At 48.6% G+C, this 18,703-nt stretch overlaps 2 protein-coding genes across 6 annotated transcripts in view; one reads left to right on the forward strand and one right to left on the reverse strand.

Annotated features, from left to right (window-relative positions):
- LOC6550644 (E3 ubiquitin-protein ligase highwire) overlaps positions 1-18,703 on the forward strand; it is a 43,697-nt gene that overhangs the window by 1,052 nt on the left and 23,942 nt on the right. The window contains exons 2-13 of the mRNA XM_001978096.3: positions 1,152-2,262; positions 2,319-2,705; positions 2,793-3,912; positions 3,976-4,675; positions 4,740-4,879; positions 4,942-5,507; positions 5,579-6,626; positions 6,686-6,964; positions 7,026-9,573; positions 9,637-9,784; positions 9,846-9,948; positions 10,020-10,155. Coding sequence (XP_001978132.2) covers positions 1,152-2,262; positions 2,319-2,705; positions 2,793-3,912; positions 3,976-4,675; positions 4,740-4,879; positions 4,942-5,507; positions 5,579-6,626; positions 6,686-6,964; positions 7,026-9,573; positions 9,637-9,784; positions 9,846-9,948; positions 10,020-10,155 — 8,286 coding nt within the window. The remainder of the gene's footprint in view (positions 1-1,151; positions 2,263-2,318; positions 2,706-2,792; positions 3,913-3,975; positions 4,676-4,739; positions 4,880-4,941; positions 5,508-5,578; positions 6,627-6,685; positions 6,965-7,025; positions 9,574-9,636; positions 9,785-9,845; positions 9,949-10,019; positions 10,156-18,703) is intronic.
- On the reverse strand, positions 10,343-16,585 carry LOC6550645. 5 transcript variants are annotated; one of them, XM_001978097.3, is made up of 5 exons: positions 16,373-16,585; positions 12,626-13,040; positions 11,826-12,203; positions 11,605-11,764; positions 10,343-11,552 (listed from the first exon to the last, which is right to left on the reverse strand). In XM_001978097.3, the coding sequence occupies exons 2-5, from the start codon at positions 12,800-12,802 to the stop codon at positions 10,858-10,860; spliced, it is 1,410 nt and encodes a 469-aa protein (XP_001978133.1). In that variant the 5' UTR covers positions 12,803-13,040; positions 16,373-16,585; the 3' UTR covers positions 10,343-10,857. The 5 variants fall into 5 exon arrangements, with proteins under 5 accessions (XP_001978133.1, XP_026838078.1, XP_026838075.1 ...); XM_026982277.1 differs by lacking the exon at positions 16,373-16,585 and adding an exon at positions 15,670-15,725; XM_026982274.1 differs by lacking the exon at positions 16,373-16,585 and adding an exon at positions 14,801-14,889.

Genomic DNA, 18,703 nt, shown 5'->3' on the forward strand with positions numbered 1-18,703 from the left:
AATGTAATAGTAAATTAAAATACCCAAGATAAAACAACTGGGAAACGGCGTTATACAAACTCTAAGTACTCTAGCCATGATGGGACCTTGGCCTTAAGGTTGCCTTATTTGTACACCTGGACAACAGTTAGTTGGCGAAATGCCAACAAAGCTCAAGAAAATCAATTTTGCAGAAGGCGGGCTAAAAGTATCAAATCAATTGTCTTGCTTTTATTGATAATTGCCAACTTGCCCTAGTATACTTCAACTTTTTAATTGCACCACATTAAAGCTCGGCAATCGATTGCTGGAGGTGAAGTACGTATTTCACCCACACAATTCTGAGCAAATTGACGCACATTCGGGGGAGTTATTGCTTCCTTGTGGAAAATGCGAGCAAAGGGCACTGCTTTTGAGATGTGTCAAACCATATTGAAAACCACCTGTCAGCTGCAGGATACAAAGTTTCGGATGCACACAGTCACATAAATGGTCACATGTCTGGGTACAACATACATGTATGTACATCCCAAAGCTTGCACCTTGGTGGGCGATATGTGTACATATGCATGTGCATCTGGTGTCCAAAAATAACGACCGTCATCCGGGATAAAAGCTTACAAGCTGATAAGAGCCAATAAGAGCGAAAAGCTTCCTGTAGGCAAACAAAAACAAAGGCAATCCTTCGCCAGGACCTCGCCAAATAAGCTTCTTCCTCCTTTCAGTTAGTTGGAATGCGTTTTTGATTTAAGACTTGGAGTTATATTTGTGTCCCTAAATATTTTCAAAAGTATTTTTTCCATTGAGTGAATTTGAAAGTAATCCGCGCGTTTTAATTATCAACTTTGATATAGTATGTATATACAATAACATCAATTCACACGAAATCGGAAACCTTTATCAAAGTTGAAAGTACTAAATATAGGTTCCACCTGTCGAACAGATACACATTTAAAAAAAAAAAAAAATATTTATAGATTATCATTTGTGTTGGTTCTTCGCTCAAAAATGTGTTTTTTATTACAAAATGTTATTTTAAAGTAGGTTTGTAAAGGATTTCAGAACTTTTGTTCCTCGAGCTAAGGTGTATTTTCTGGATAGGTTTCGATTTTAAGAGTTTCTTGATTTTTAATTTAAATATATCATACATGTTGTATTACTTATTATTTCAGAAAAATGCAGCACGATCGCAAGGTGTTAACGAAACGCAAAAGTCGGAAGGATAAATCGGCAGCAGCAATGGCAGCGGCAGCTGCTGCAGCGGTTCTGGAGGGGAATGCGGGGGCCGGGGGACTGGTGAATCCACTGGATCCACCGCTGGTCAAGGAACAACTGATGATCCTGCCCTCGTTTCCGGTGGCGCACATTGAACTGGATCCGAATGCGTCCAAGTTCGCGGTCTTCTCGGCCATTCGATCCACGGTGCTGGAGGCAGAGACCCGCTACTCCCTGTTCCATGAGGGCGGAGCAGCCGCTGGCCAGAGCGCATCGAGCTCGAAGAAGTGGAGCAATAACCCTAACTCAGCCTGCTGCATGATGTGTGCCCACAGCTGCATGATAGGCAACATGTACGATTGCTCCTGCCACGCCCACATGGCCATGCATGGAGCCCTTGGACCCGGGAACGCAGGTCCTGGCGGACCAGTTGGAGTCATCATCGATGGCCGGGTACCGGCTCCAGTGCCGGTGGTCGTCGGCGGACCCGGTTTGCCGTCGGATAAGCGACCACGTCGGGATAGCGCCAACAGCGATGCGGATTCGGACACGGAGGAGCCCACCGAGCGGGAGCCCGTCTACGCCACAGTGCCGCTGATTGTGGGCGCTGGCTTGCGCAGCCTCTTCGAGCTGATCGCCGATGCCCGGCACGTTCATCCGCTGCTGTGCACCAAGGCATTGAAGGCACTGCTGGACGTCATCCAGGGCCAGCAGCCGGAGAGTTTCAAGCTAGAGCCGGAGGAACTAATCAATCCGCTGTACGATCTACTCCTCGATTTGGCCACCATGCCGGCCGCACTTAATTCGGCCACCGGTGCGGAGGCCAACTGGTCGGCCATGGCCTGTGCCGCCCTCCTGGGACTGTGCATCGCTCGCGGTGACACGGGCAAGATGCTCAAGGCCATTGCCGCCATGCTGATGACGCCGCGTCAGCTCTCCGCCCAGATTGTCCAGCTGCCGGTGGTACTGGCCACGTTGCAGCACACGGTGATCAGTGCGGCGCTGAATAAGCCCACCAGGCCGGATTTCTACAGCCACGGAGTGCCGCACAATTCGCTGATCGATGAGGTGGGTGAAAGCTGTTTTCTGCCTGGCTACACATCAATTTTCCCTTTTTTCCATAGTTTCCCCTGAAGCTGCCGCCCTCGAGCACAGGTGCTCCGATCACCTCGCCCGCAATGGCCTGCGATGGCGTGTTTGTCTATCTACTCTACGGAGGTACGCTGCTGAAGATCGGCACTGGCTTTGGCGGATCCTACAAGGGTCACGTCTATGCCCAGAACGAGGACTTCAGCCACGAGAGGAGCGCCTGGCTGGGCTACAGTGGCGGGCAGCTCTACTTTCGGCGCACCTGTCGCCGCAGCGCTGGTGACCAGCTGCAAATGGTGGGCCTGGACACACTGGCCATCAAGGCGATGAGTCCCCTGAGCATGCTGCACATGCGCGAAGGACTCAACTACGTGCTCTTCACGGACGACGACTCACTGCACGCCATCTGCAGCAATCGCGATGTGAGTGCACCTAATCTTCGATTATTGTACATTGAATCTTCAACTATGTAGGGTTCTTTTAATGAGTATTATCACTTACTTCCATAGGATACATTGGTGGTGAAGAAACTGAATCTGTACCACAATAGCTATAACATTGATCCGCCGCCCTTTGAGCTGCCGCTCCAGTTGGCGCGCAAGAAGTTCCGGACCTTGGGATATGCGGCCTTCGAGGACGAGCTACTCAATCAGTACCAGATCCAGCGCATCCAGTCGGCCCACAATAGCTTCGAGCCAAAGCTACCCGCTCCCTGCAGAGATGCGGATGTGGATGTCATGGGCATGGCCTGCGGCAAGGAGTTTGGCTTGGTGCGGGCCAGCAATGGTCGGGTCTACTATTACGGCAAGTCGGCTGCGCTCGGATTGAAGTGCGTGGGTCGCACGCCAACTCTCAAGCTCACCGAACTGGTCATCTCGAAGGCGGCCAACATAGTCCATGTGGCTGTTGGACACGACGGCATTCATGCACTGTTGGTCAACGACGATGGCACCGTTTTCTTTGCGGGCACAGCGCGTCGCGGTGAGGATGGCGATAGCAGCAAGAACCGCAGGCAACCGAAGGCAATTAAGCCGAAAAAGATGACCAAGATCGATGGCCATGTGGTGGTGCATGCCGCCTGCAACAATGGCACCTCTGCATTTGTAACCAAAACCGGCAAGCTGATCATGTACGGCAAGGATACGGCCCACTGCGATGCCATGGGCTTCGTCAGTGAGCTGTTGGACCAGCATGTGACCAAGGTGGCGCTGGGCAAGGCCCATTGTGTGGCCCTCAATGCCAAGGGGCAGCTCTTCTCGTTCGGCCTGAACAACAAGGGTCAGTGCGGCAGGATATTCAACAAGTTGCAGCCGGTGAAGGATGTGCCGCCATTTGCCTCATCCTCAACGGCCGCCGCCTGTTTTGCATCCCTGCTGCCACTGGACAAGCGCCTCAAACTGGACTTCTCCACGCTCTGCGACTACGATGACCATAACTTGGTGCAGGGCCAGTGCCGCGTGTGCGTCATCTGTCGGGAATGCACCGGTTACAATGTTAGCTGTGTCTCCGCTCTAAACGTACCACTGGATCAGCGTTTGGCGGGCAGTATATGTCCCTGTGGCCACGGAGATGCGGGCTGTGCCAAGTGTGGACTCTGCGCCGCCTGCATTGCCCTCCAGGATAGCGATGGTGAGCTTTTCCACTGATTGAGAGATCCTTGGCTATGTACTTAATACTAATCCCAAATTGCAGAGGCCAAAACGGAACTGAAACCTCCACCAAGTGACGTACAACAACGGCAGCAGCGCTCCAAAACCCTCATCATGCGCCGCAAGGAGCGCAAGGGTGAACTGGAAACAGGCGCTGCCGGAGGAGGTGCTGCCACGCCCACCGACCTGGATAAGGATCCGCCTCGAGTGGCTCCGTTGGCGCCGCAGATGCTGCAGTTCACCAGCTCATCCCCTGTGGTGCAGGTGGCTTGTGGATTGCACCATACGGTGGTGCTCACCTTGGCCGGTGAAGTCTACACTTTTGGAAGCAATCAGTATGGTCAGCTGGGCAGCGGAGATTTGCAGCCGGTGAGCGGACCAGTCCGCGTTCAGGTGCCCGGTGCTATCAGTCAAGTGGCTGCTGGGAGCAATCACACCGTGCTGCTGACATCGAAAGGAATGGTCTACACGTTCGGAAATTACCAGAAGGGGCAACTGGGACGGCTGCCCAGTGATTACGGACTTAAGCCTCCGCACCAGGACGATGACTCTCCGGTGGGTGCTGGATCTGATGGAGGAGCAGGAGGATCGCCCACAGTTGCGCCGGTGGGAATGCCTGGACCGGAGCGATCCCAATCGCCAGGCATCGTGCAGCCCAGTGGCTCCAAGGAGATGCCTCCGCTGCTGCCGGTGCTCACCCAGCGTCAGAAGTTCCTGTGGAATTGTTCACCCGGAGCTGTCTTGTATAGAAACCCGATTGGACTAGTGGCATAATGATTGCTTATGATTATCTATTTTCCTTTGCAGTGGCTTGGGCCCTTGTTATGGCAAGAAGGTAACCTGGATTGGAGCCAATGGAGATCAGACCTTCATCAAGATAGACGAATCCCTGATTACGGCACAAATGCTGCCCAAAATGCATGTGGTGGCTAATAAGAAGACGATATGTAAGTGGCTCACAAGATGCTTACCGAATCAAATACCAATCTCCCATTCATTCCCGAAATAGTGCTCATTCCCAGCATTCCGCTGTCCTTCCACACCCTCTCCATAAATCGGCGGGATGGCAGTTGTACGGCCCATTATCGTGGACAAACAAACTTCGTGAAACTGATGCAGGCACAGCCGGAGCAACAGCAGCCGGAGATAAACTCCAATTTGGATGTGGCCGTGACTCCGGTCGCGGATTCACCGGCCCATGCCTCCACTTCATCGCTTCTCACGGCCTTGACAGGCACAGCCACAGCTGGAGTGCCCATCAACGAGCAGATGTCCCGAAGCATGCACGAGGCCAGGAATCAGATCTTTGAGGAACAGCTACCGGAGGTGGCATCATCTGCTGCAGCAGCAGCAGCAGCAGCAGTAGCTCCTGGAACACCGGTATCAGCGGGATCTGTGCCAAGGAGTCGTCGTGGCGGCAAGCAGGGCACCAGTTCCCCGGAACCCATTCCATCGCCACCGCAACTGGCCTTCACCATGGATCCCACCTACAATGTTCTTTGGGTTTTCGATGGAGCTGCACGGAAGCTACGCTGCCACAATGTGGTGGCCAGTGACATCAACGAGGGCGATGCGGTAAGCTTACAGATGAGATCCGTTTTTGCCTCTGCCCCTAAACCCTTACTCTTTCTCCCTCTCTCTTCCAGAACGCGGCCACTTATCGATCCCTGCTCTCGCCGGAGTTATCTTTGCCGGACCGGGTGGATTCTCGTGTGGCCCGCTCACAGGCCTCTCTGAACCTACTCGCCTGTCTCGACATCCTTACTTCGGCGCAGGACAACATACCCGGATGCTTCGAGCAACCGCTGTTGAAGCCAACCCAACAGACGGCGGACACGCAGGCCGGTGAATTCCAGGTGGTCAACCGCTTCGATAACTTTGGCGGTGGATGGGGCTACTCCGGTCATAGCGTGGAGGCCATACGCTTCTCGGCGGACACCGACATTGTGATCTGTGGCTTCGGGATGTTCGGCGGTCGTGGAGAGTACAGCTGCAAGCTGAAGCTCTTCGACTTAGGCGGCGATGGCGGTGGCTACGAGAAGGAGGGCATCCTGATCAGCGAGACCAAAGAGGTGCCCTACGAATGCGGCGCCAGGAGCAAACACCACATCCTTCTGCCTAAGCCGGTCAGTGCGGTGGCTGGCAGATGGTATTTGGTGTGGGCCCGGATTGCAGGCCCCTCCTCCGATTGCGGCTCCTGCGGTCAGGCGTCCGTGACCACCGAGGATCAGGTGGTATTTTCCTTCAAGTCCAGCAAGAAGGCGAACAACGGCACCGACGTCAATTCCGGCCAGATACCGGCCATTCTATACCGACTGGTCACCCAGGACTGCAAACAGACGCCGGCCCAAATGGACGCCGATCCTGTGCAGCGTATTTCCAGGGCCTTTGCCAACAGTGTGAGTCGCGAGTGCTTCGAAAGCCTGGTGGTGCTGCTGAGCTGGTCGTGGGATTGCTTCAAGCTGCAGCTGCGCGAGGAACGCGACCGCTCCCGGCCACTGCAGTTGCAACAATCGCTGCAGTACCTCGGCTATGTCATCAAGTCGTGTCTGCGCCTGCTGCGCAAGTACACGAACGAGATTTACCCGCAGCGGAACTCCTCCACATCGCTGGCAACGGGCGGTGGGTCCAATGCAGCCCATGGTGGTGGCGTAGCGACCACTACCAAGATGGTTCAGTCTAAGGCAAACAAAGGTTAACACCTCTGCTCACATTTGAATCGCCCATTTGCTAATGTACTCCTTCAATTTCAGACAAGAATGCTCCTCGCGTGGTGGGCAATGCTGCCGTTATGGCCAAGTACTTTGGTGACCCCTCCCCATCGGCGGCCCCGGCCATGATAAGCAGTGCCAGCAGCGGAGGAGCACCGTCCACATCGGCCTCGGCAGCGGCGGCACCTGGGAGCGGAACCCCCGTCACCCGGAAGACCAACATGGAGAACATCCAGCTGGCGGAGTGCATTGGCAATGTCAGAGCTCTGCTCATTGGCATCTTTTGCGATGACATCTTCAAGGACATTGCCACTGATGAGGGTGTGTTTTAAGTCAGGAGGATGGTTAACATATTGCTCATTTCATATCTCTTACTTTGTAGGCTATGAACTATCGCTGGAGATCCTCGACGAGTGTCACCTGAGCTTTGTGGCCTGTTTCGATGCATTCTACCCGACGTCCTCGTTGAAGTGGAACTGCCTGTGCGATCTGCTAGCCCAGATGGATCGGGGTGCCTTGCATTCCCGCCTGCTGAGTGCTATTCTTGCTGGTTTATGCTCACCATCGGTGAAACTGAGGGCCACATTCTCGCTCCTCAGTGCGGCTGGAAACGAACGCCAGTCTATCATCAGTCCCAGCGACAACTCCGGTTTGCCCATGCTCTCCTCCACGGATGCCCACCCGTATCCCGTGCTGGTGGAGCAAATGATCTATCGCACACAGCAGGAGAAGAGCGATTTCCTGAGCAACTCCTGGACATTCAAGGATGTGCTCGTGCGTCTGCTGGACATAATTGCCAGTCCCATACGCTCCCGCATAGAGGTGATATACAGCCGGAGCTTGGGAAACCTTGGCGGCAGTTATCCCGGAGGTAAAAAGTGTGTGAATCAAGGCTTGATTGACAACTGCTGTCATCTGCTGGCCAGAGTTCTGGCCGAGATTGTCTACCAAACGGCGATGGGTGAATATGACAAGCTGTTCATGCCACCCAGAACCCTCCATTCGACGGGAGCTCGCTTTGGCCGCTGCGATGTGAGCAGAACGTGGAATACCGGCAACTTTGGACCCGATGCCATTGCCTTCGCCGTGGATCGACCTGGTGTGGCCATAGCTGGTGCCATGGTTTACTCTGGATCCGGCAGCTATGACTACCAGTTGGAATTGCTGTACGATAATACGGCGGATCTGCAGCCGCAGCACAAGTGGGAGACCCTGGAGTCGGTATCCGGCAGCTACGATCAGGATGCGGTCCATAACGATCTGGCAGAGATCAAATTTGACCATCCGGTGCACATCAAGGAGAACGCCCGCTACGCCCTGCGGCTGTGCTCCCAAGGAGCAAGAACATGCTCCGGCGATGCGGGAATGCCGGCGGTTCGGGGACCATGTGGCGCCCAGTTCCACTTCTATGCCTGCGATCTTAGCTTCAATGGAACCACTCCAGCTAGGGGTCAGTTGCCCTGCATCTTGTACTACAGCACGCCCATGAAACAGGATGGAATCTCGGCGAGCGGACGACCGGGCGAGGGATCCAGTGTAGCAGCCCATATGGAGGATCGCATGCTGCTCCTCGGACCCCATGAGGTCTCCACCCGCGATACAGCTCTGCAAATCGCCGCTGATATAACCAAAAAGTGCACCGAACTGCTGATTCTGGCACGCAATGCAATGGCTGCATCTTGCTCGCCTTCGGATAATAGCTCCAATCACACTCAGACCATCGATTCCGAGCACAACATCACACCCATCGAGGAGCACATGGACATCAATTGGGCGAACAATTCCAGGACAGCTGCCCTGCCAACAGCCATTGATCCGCAGCTGTCCACGGCCAGGGATTTGGGCAAGCGCATTGAGTCATTCAGCAAGGGTCTCATGGAGACGCTGAAATTCGATAAGCGATCCACGAATCCCTTCGAGATGGAAATTGAGATCGGAGCCACCGAAGTGGAGGAATCGGCGGACCTGAGAAATGGCCAAAGCCAGAGTGTTAGCCAAAGTCAGAGTCAAAGTGTGCCGATAAACGGCAATGAACGAACCACGGACTTTGAGCTCGCCGAGCAACCAGCTCAGCAGTCAATGCCCTTGCAGCTGCACTCCGATTCGGAGGAGGCTCCTCTGGAGGTGGCCGGCATGGCTGCCGGCGGCGGAGTCAGTGTGGCAGATGGATCTGGCGGAGTGGCAGGTGTGGGTAGTCAAGCAGCCGCAGTGCAGCTGCTGGAGGTTTTCAATCTGGCCGCCTCCAATATGTTCCATACGTTGCTGCCACTGGTCTATGCACATATTGCCAATCTGGCCTGCAGTGATCCGAAGAGCTCCGTACAGATTCTGGGCTTGATCAAGGAGATTCTGCCGCACATCGCTGCCCTGAACCAGTTGCACGTGTCCAAGGATCAGCGGCAGCCGGAGCCGCCTATTTTCGCTACACAGACCTCCGGGTCTGGCAGTTCCAACTCAAGCAGCACCACCAGTAACCACTATTGCGTGGTGGAGAGCGATCATCCATACAAGAGTGCCAGCATTAGTAGCTATCGCGTGGAGTTCCCGCCCTGTGTACAGTGGCTCACCATCGAGTTCGACCCGCAGTGTGGCACGGCTCAGCTGGAGGATTACCTGCTCCTGTCGATTCCAATGCGTCCAGCATCGCAGGCGCCGCCAGTGCCCCATGTGGATGACTATCTAGAGCAGGCGGATAACAATGTGAATGGGGCGGCGGATAGGAGACGCACTACGGGCGGTGGCATCGCCGGAAGTGGAGCAGCACCGAACATACACCAGCGCTCCGCCAGCGTCCAGTTAACCATGGCCAGTTGCTGCCGGAGTCCAGGTGGTGGAAATGCTCCGGGCTCTGCTACCGCGCCCTGTTCCACGCCGCTGCGCAGCCAGGATCCCAATGACAGGGAGTGGATTGTGGTCAAGAAGTTCAATACGTAAGTAGAAACATGTACGAATGAGGCGTACAGAGAATAGTAATAAATGACTTCTTATTTTAGTGCTTCCACCTGGCTGCATAATGTCCTAATCCTGCCCGGCAACTGCGTGGAGTTCTCCCTGGAAACATCCTCACTGTATGCCCAGGATCCGCACAACAATCGCTATGGCTTTAAGTGTCTAGTGGTGGGCTATGATAATCCCACATCGGTGAGTTGATTTCGTGTGTAGTACTGTCTCTTTCTAAACGGCGCTCTTCCCTCTCGCTCAGATTAATGCCAGCAATTCGTGTCTGATACGACTGGAGCAGGAGTTGGCCTATTTGGGTGGCATGTGCAGTGCCAACCTGATGAAGAAGGAGCTCAATCTGCCAGGTGAATTATGCAAGCAGTGCCATTACTCAGGCTTATATTTAAATCATATATCGTATTAATCATCACACCAGATGACAAGGACGTGGAGGACATGAGCGGCATTGAGGAGACCATCAACACTCATCATACCCTGCTCTCCAAAGGATTTGCCCTATCTGAGCCTCAGTTGACCGTTCACCAGGCTTTGGAATCCTATTTGCCCATCGGGTGAGTTCCTAGAGTCCCACTATTATTTAAACTTTAATGTACTTGTAAGGGAATTTAAGTATTTTGGGGTGTCGGAAACAAAGATGGACAGTATTTACATTTAAAAGTTTACGATTCTCTTGTAAACATGTGTCAAGCTTCTGAAAATATTTTCGAAAGCCATGGGATCAATAAAACTTTGTTTATATGTACATAACATCGGTCATCCGCTATTTGTATACAATATTTTATTAGCTGACTGTGCCTAATTTTAAATATCTTTAGCACTACGCTTCTAAATAGCATTAACATATATGTAACCATATAGCAAGAGCACCACATTTGGCTTTTAATTGATTATTCCATATACGTATTTGGTGGGATATGGCTACCCACCTGGATATTTCTGGGCAAGATCCCAGCCTACATGCGACTATTTACATGGGCCACTTACACAATTGACGAAATTGCGAGTTATAAATAATTAGATTAGGATATATTACGACTAACTGTAGGCTATGGTTTTGGTACAGCGAAAGGTCACGCATTGGTGGTTCCGTATGATCGGTGGTGGTAATGGTGGCAATGGTGCTCCAACCACTCCACCGCCAACCGCTCCTCTAGCTTCATTCAGCTCTGTGTCTCTTGTGGGTAGATGCTCTGCTGTGGGACTCCAAGCAGTCGGAAACAGGCCTCAGTGCTCTATGTGTCTTTCCTTGGCGTCTACAAATCAGTCTTTAGCAGGCCAGCGTTCTCGATTTGGTATACGATCTGGGTTTCCTTGTACGTGCGCGGCTCCGGCTGCACTACGTCCAGTTTGCGACGGCGTCTCCTTTGGACCACTCGCCACCAGACCAAAAGGATCGTGAGAAGCAGCAAGAGTCCCAGTAGAACACTTCCCAAAATAATGTAGGCCATATAGCTGCGCTCCCGGCACTCATCGGTGATCAACGATCGCAGTGGGATATACGGCTGGTTGTGGCCTTGTACGCCAATGTCGGGCGGATGGAACATCAGCTGGTCGCTGTGCAGTCGAAAGAACTCCGCTCGCGGCAATGGTGGCTCCACATTCCTGTCCAGCTGCTCACAGCTCCAGGCATTATTGTAGCGGAGATCGCGCACGTTTAGCGCAAAGCTATTGTCGAATCGGAGGGGCTGAGGTGCCACCTTTTCAGCGGTGCCATCTACGCGAGGATCTGCGCCTGGTCGTGAGCTGCGCAGGCTGTTGTTGTGGAAACGCAGCTCCAGGCGCTCGCTCAACTGGTACGAACGATGGACGGTGAGGCTGCGGAAGGCGATCTCACTGGTGGCCCCGAAATCGTTACCGCGTATGGCCACCGCATCCCGGATTTGTGCCTCCAACCACTCACCATCCACGGATAGGAAATGGTTATCACTCAGGCTTAGCTTGGAGACAACTGTGGGAGATCTAGTTATGTTTTGTTCACAATTTCATGCTTTAATACTTACGCTTGAAGGAGAAGGCATGGGAGTGGACCTCCTGGAACCGATTACCCCGCAAACTCAGCTCGTTGGTGACCTCGAGCTCGTAGAAGGCGCGCGTGGGCAGATCGCCCAGGAACTGGCAGTTGGCGATGCTCATCTGCTCTACGGCGAATTTCTTAAATGCCTATGAGCAAAGTCAGGATTTAGGCAATAGTATCTGGTTACCACAACACACTTTCACTCACTTGGCTCTCGATGCGCTGAATGGTGACCCCGTCCAGCTTGAGCAGTATGGCACTATCCTTGGTGGTGGTGAACCCGAATGGCTTCATTAGCTCAATCCGCCCGCCCACGAATGAGATCTCCTCGATGTTGCCGTTGATGGCATGCGATTCGATTAGCTTGAGGTTCGTCTGCTCGAACTCCACGATCAGCGCCTTATTGCTGGCATATCGGGGCACACTGAGCGCGTGCTCCCGGAGCACCAGCTGACCCACCTGGCGGAAGATCACTTTGCGCAGGCCCATCGTGTTCGCCAGTCGATTGCCCTCCACCAGAAGATCGCGGCAATTGCGGATCTCAATCATGTAGACATTTCCACGCAGCAATGGCAAAGCCATGGGCTGCAAATAATGAAACGGATGAGGTTTATTCATCGGTCTATGTTATGCATGTTAAATGTTATTTATGAGCATCTAAAATGTACAACATCCACTTGGGAAAGCACAGCGAATCAGGTCGCATTATAACTAATCAAACAGTTAGTCTCATAGATAAGGAATATGCGATAAACGTTTTTTTGCTTATTACTCATTGATAACTAGGGTAAAAGCCTGATGCACCATGAACCACTCGGCACATATTTGTCATAATTTATTTATAAAACCATATCCTAATAGAAAATCAAAAAATAGGCAATGCATAAGCGATGCAAAATATTCCAAAATTTTCAAATAAAAAATTATGATATGATATTTAACGTTTTTAGTAATTTATAACACGCTATGATATGCAAACAACATTTACTTGCAAATAACTGACTCACCTGGTTGGAGTTATTGCAGTCGCAGATTATGGTGTTGCCGTACTCCCCGCAGGTGACCTTCGCCAGATCCGCCTGATCTGCCTGATCCGCCTGGACAGCGAGGAGTAGGCAGGAGAGGAACGGCAGCAGGATCCGCGTCCATGTCGTCGGATCCTTGAGATTTCTGATATTCCGCATGCTTGGTCGTCTGATCCGCCTGTGGCCAATTATTCACTCATATTAACTGCTGCCTTTCGCGCGCCCTCTTTTCCCTTCGCCTTCGCCTTCTCTATTCTCCGGCCCACTCTTTGTTCATTTTGTTCTAGTTGTATTTACCATCCGCTCCGCTGAGCACTGCTCTCCGCCGTACGCGTTCCGTAGTCGTGCTGATTATAGGCAGTTGCGCTCCGTCCTTATCTTTGAAGGTGTTTCTTATCTATAATACACGTGAAGCTCATATATTGTTGCTGTGTGCTATGTAATCAAGCTTTAAGTTTCTCTCTTTGCAGCGGAGAGAAAAAATCCAAAAACCTTCCAAAACGGCCACATCCACACTTATGCGAAATGTTTTGATTTTTTTACGTATTATTATTTGGCTTGCCATTTTCTATGGGTATACTAAAAACTGCTCAAAACTGTCACGCCCACACTTTTGAAAAAATTATTTTTTTGTTTTATAGCGTTCCCTCTTTTTTATACATGTATTAAGAGTCGAGGAATTATTCTACTCCTTTATTGTTCTTTTTTTTTCTTGTTTCTAGCGTTATCTAAAGTGAGCGAGTGAGTTACGCTTACCAAAGATAGGGTTCCTTTAAATTAAGGAAAATTCTCAAGTCTAAAACATTTCCACTTCGTCTTTGTAGTGGAAGCAAGTTGTTTAAGGTATTTTTTACATTACCACAAACTATTCTGAACCAGAATCGGGTAAGTGAGTATTATTTGGGCAAGTGGCGGATCAGTTCCTATAAAAGCTCCAGTGGGCAGTTACGTATGAGTGAAATTGTGTTGCAAGAAACGGCATAATAAAATTCAAACTGTTCCACATACAGAGTGATCGATTGCTGATCTTGAGGCGATTTTTCGACCAACTACTTTGGGGCAGTTGAGTGTGTCGATCATAATCAGCTAACTATATTGCCCAACGATCTGCAAACACACTCGTTTTTCAAGTCATGGACGTGGACGTAGACGAGGGTCTAATTGAATCACAACACCCTCTCCAATTGTGATCACTTCGTCAGTAGTTTCTCCTGCCCTCCAATCACCACCGTCTCCGCCATCCGTTAATTGAATTCTGAGGTCGCACTTGCACGATCGACCAAACTCTGGACTGAAAATCTCTCTGGCCCTGGAAATCGAGACTTAGTCTGGGTCTCGGATGGTAGTCTGAACATGAGCAATTATGCTTTGTTATTTGTTTATGGCCATTTCGATTTCCATTTGTTTATAGAACTCAATTTGCGCGAGAGGAAAATTTAGTCGAGAGTCGGGTCTCCATCTCGATCTCAAGTGGCGACTGCTCAAATATTTGCGAACGAGTCGGGGAATTCGAGGAACCGGCACGAATGGCCATTCCAGAGGCTCCAAGTTCAAAATCACATACGAATATGCCAAGTATTATTCACTTAACACATACAAACTGCGCTAGTTGAAAATCTTTTTTGGCCTCAAGATATATGTATGGTTAGTATTTCATAACACTAATAATGTCAAGTAGAGTAGAATAAAGATAGAGCAGATGCAATATCTCTCCGTAAATTTACCCCAGTTTCATCATTGTTTCTACACCAAAGTACATGCCACTCCATGCGCCGGGGCCTTAGAATTCCGGATGCGTCGCAGACTCGGTGGTCAACCCTTTGGGCTTGAATCAAGTGAATCAAGTGACGTTCATTGAGTTGACTTGCGGTTAGGAAATTGAATTAAAGCGCAATTGCATTTCCTGTCGAGTAGAAAGTCGCGCGCACGCACCGTAAAATCCGTAGAATCACTGCACATAAATCCCCCTTGTAATACGGACCTGTTTATTACGCTCAATTAGAAGGCAATTATGGTATAATTCGAGTGTGTATGTCCTATCAGATCTATTCTTTTGGTTCTAAAATCTATAAATGTAAAGGTGTCCTATAAAAGGCCATATGGCGTCTGAGATATAGAAATATTGTTTTTTTTATGTGCTTTTCGAAAATTACTTACTTTAGTAAATCAACTATTTGGTGTCTCAATAATGGCAGCTGGCAATTGGAATTATGCTATAGTTCAGTTAATATTCATAGGCTTTTCAAATGTACCATCCCAAATATCAATAGAAAAGCACGTACTCTTATCGCCAACTTGTATCAATACATGCGATAAGATAACGAAATGAGTCAGGAGTGATTAAAACAACACCCATTTGACATAATTCTCGCAGGATGACACATGCGTGTTTCGTTACCAGCGCTTTTCAAACGTATTACTCCATGCAGTTTACACAGCCGAATGGCATTAACTGTAAACTTAATGACTAACTGGAGTATTTATGTCTGGGGAAATCAGTCATGGTGGAAGTTTGAAAATTACAGTTTTACCTCGATACAGTTTTTCCACAAGCTTTGCAGCTATTTAGCGAATCTTATCTGTTGCAAAACTGTCGCCGACTTTCTTCGAAAGCCCAAAGGTAATTGTTAAAAGCGAATTTACCGCAAAAGCTCATTGAACCTTAGGTTCAAGCGCCTTAAAAAGCGAAATAGATGTAGAATGTAGAATGCTGAGGCCACTTGACGGGGTTAATGTTTTTAGCCTGCTCTTTGCTTTCTACAACTTGAAACTCGTGCATTTGCTTCGCTTTTTGTTCTCCACCCCACCACCACTTGGCACAATTTTCGATCCACCTTTCGTAAAAGTAAAAGTTCCTTAAGTGAAACATATACCATATCTTAGAAATCCGAAAGATTTCCATGTACGCATCTGGACCTTTTCTGTGATATTTATTTGATATTTTCTTATTGTTCATTTAAATTTGTAGTAAGGATATCGTTCGTTTTCCGGAGTCTTGACTGTGGCTTGAAGAAAATTTCAAATACCTTTTTGTAACAGTGACTGGGGTTTGCACTTTTTGCCGTTCCGAAACAGTTTTTATGGCAAACGCAAACTAAAAACAGATTTTTATTTAACGTTTGCTTTCCATCGACGTCATTTAACCTTGAAATATCGAAATACGACGATGACGAGCAGCGGACATAATGGATACGGATATATGGCAAGGTGTCTGCCAATTTAAATACGTACACACACATGTACATACATCTACATATCTAATTTATTAACAAGGGGGCGTTTGTTCACAAATCTACATTGCTAATTTATATTCCCCCGGGGGAATTGCAAAGAAAAAACGAGAAAACAAGAGCAAAACACAAGAATGGAGAGATGCTAAATTCTTGTTTGGGGCTTTGATTTGTTTGTGTTCTGTTTGTTTTGCTTTGATGCGTGGGCTGCGTTCATCATGATCAGCGAGAAAAAAATTAGCAGAAGAGAGCTGAAAGAGGGAAGAATTCTTTCTCTCCATTTGTTTGAATTCTGTTTTGACTTGTCCCGCAGCAGCAGCGCATTTGCAAAGGCAAGACGCAAACAGTTTTTCCTGCTCTCCCTATTGCTTTTTGTTTTTTTATTACTTTGAACTTTATGGCGGTTCCAGAAACGCACACGTACACACTCCCGACTTTTGGTACATGTGAAAACTATATGGAAACACTTCAAAAAAATATGTGATGTGTGTAAGCGCACCTTAGTCGCAAGTTGGCCAAGTAAGTAGTCGCATTTATTTATATTAGCGGCTAAAACTAAAGGCACGCGAGCGGTCAGCCTGTTTCTCTACTCCACAGCCTTGTTTTTGTTGGGCGGCCAACCGGCGTAAGCGCGTGCAAATGACAAACTGAGCGCCAAAGCGGCGAACGGCAAACGCGACGCGAATGCTTAACCGCCGGCCAGAAGTCAGTGATGCGCTTTTGGCTATTATTGCGCCAGATTTCACGGGACTTCGTGGCACAAGCGCTTACTTAATACAGAACAAAGTTTAAGCGCATATTTATTGAGTTTTGCACAGCGCTGGCAACGAAACCCTGAACAACTAAACTGAAATTTAACAGGTCGTATGCGTAATTTGCTACAAAGGGTCGTTTACGCCATGTTAGATTATTTTACTTAGCGTTTTTCCGCCATTTTCGCCTCTCGTTCATCATTGTTGTAATCTCCCTTTTGGCGTGTTTTTTTTGTAACTGCTCTCCGCTCTCTTCTTGAGCGGATTTCTGTGGAACGAGCGCCACTTTGGCTGCGGCGACTTAGCGGCTGTGCCTCTCAAACGATCGCCAGCTCAAAACACTCAGAACTGAAAAAAATACCGCAAAGAAGGTGAAGAATTTTTGCGTTTTTAGCTGCACGCAGAAAAATTCTGCTTAAGTTGGCAGCTGGCCTCCTTAAATATCCCGCAAAAGTGCTGAAATCTAAGATTGTTATTAAAACCAAATGCAGAAAACTAAGAGGTTTTCATAAAAAGGTATAAAAAGGTTTTGAGAGAAGTTTCAAACTTTATTGCAGTTTGAACTTAAGTGTATTCTCTGAGTGTATGTCAAGTCGAAGTTGAACATGGATTTTAATTTAAATCTGTATCTGAATTTCTGGAGCTGCGCTTAATTGAACGATGCCACGCATTGCTTGACACTTGCCGCTTTTGAAAAGCCCCCGCAAAAAAAGTGGAGAAAGAGGGGCCGAAGAAGAGTGGAGAAGAGAGCAAATGGATGGGAATGGGGGAGATTGAAGAGGTGGACAGTGGATCAACTCAAATCAAATTTACTCGGCGGCAACTGCAAACATGCAGCACTTAGCGGTGCGCTTTTCAAGATTTAGGCTGTGTAAATATGTAAATATGTATGTATATAGTACAATCTAATGTTTAATAATGACACCATTAGCCTTTTTTTTAGAAATTGTCAAGGTTTTGGATAGAAGATAGATTTCTAGCCTAATCTACCTTAAACTTCACAGTTGTCTAACCTCTATATCTTACACTTAGAATAGGTGAACTCATTTCTGTATCTAAAAAATGTGTGGCAAATTGAGCATTTCATATTTATGGCTGTTTAGGAGAATTTATTGGCAAGCACGAGATTTAACTTGTTAAAATGGATGGCTGTGGTGTAGTTGAGTCATAAATATGGCTATTCTATTTAACGGATTTATGCTGCTTTTTGCCAACACATTTCTTTTTACCTGCACTGAAATTATATGCATGTTATGTTTGAAAATGTTTGAATAAGTGTAAAATTCTACATACATTCCTGATTCAAGCATGTCTTTTCGACTTAGATGTGTTTTTAATTCTTGCAAGCTTGATAATAATAGGATAATTCGTCAGATTCGTTTTTTGACAAATATATTTATTAACATGTCAATTTTTGAATGAATTGAACAGTGTTTTTACAATTCAATTGGTTTTCTCGCAGTGCCGCGTTTATTTTGCACAGGCTGATCAAGCTGACTGACTGACTTACTGACCATATATGCACATTAATAACTCGAAAAGGCTTTTAGAACGCATTTGCATGGCAGCCGCTGCTGCAAAAGCCGCAACAGCATTTAATTCGCAGCGAAAACAGCTCGTCGATCGCGCTTGCAAATCAAGTTAAGCAACATTTTAAAAATGCAATTTCAGCACGCCCGCCTGGCATTTTGCTTGGCTTTTATCTCTCGCTGCCTTTGGGCTTCAATTTGATATTATTTTCAGTTTTTGTTTATAGTAGCCGCCTGTTCAAAACAGCTGTGTAAGCCAATTGCGATTAATATTTATGTCTCATTGGCGAGCGCTTTGTTCGAGTAGCCGAGAAGTCGGCCATTTGATATGCCACCCTCCCGATGGAAATTGGATAAATGGGTTCTATTCCTGAGAACTTGAAATTATGACTAATAGTAATGTATTCAAAATCAAATTTACAGATTCTACTTAGAGCCTACTGCAAATGGTCAATGCCATGACAAAAATATAACTCTTGGCTTTGCATTTCAAAGTGCGATCTGTTTATTGGGATTTGACATACGTGTTCTACAGAAATTAAACGATAA

Source organism: Drosophila erecta, unplaced genomic scaffold, assembly GCF_003286155.1.
Source record: "Drosophila erecta strain 14021-0224.00,06,07 unplaced genomic scaffold, DereRS2 tig00000126-arrow-pilon, whole genome shotgun sequence".
Lineage (NCBI taxonomy): Eukaryota > Metazoa > Arthropoda > Insecta > Diptera > Drosophilidae > Drosophila > Drosophila erecta.

What these genes read in the sequence shown, in the direction of transcription:
- LOC6550645 (XM_001978097.3), bottom strand. Translation starts at nt 12,802, where the DNA reads ATGCGGAATATCAGAAATCTCAAGGATCCGACGACATGGACGCGGATC. An exon ending in ACTGCAATAACTCCAACCAG is followed by an intron (nt 12,204 to 12,625) that starts GTGAGTCAGTTA and finishes CATTATTTGCAG; the next exon opens with CCCATGGCTTTGCCATTGCT. An exon ending in TTCAGCGCATCGAGAGCCAA is followed by an intron (nt 11,765 to 11,825) that starts GTGAGTGAAAGT and finishes CTTTGCTCATAG; the next exon opens with GCATTTAAGAAATTCGCCGT.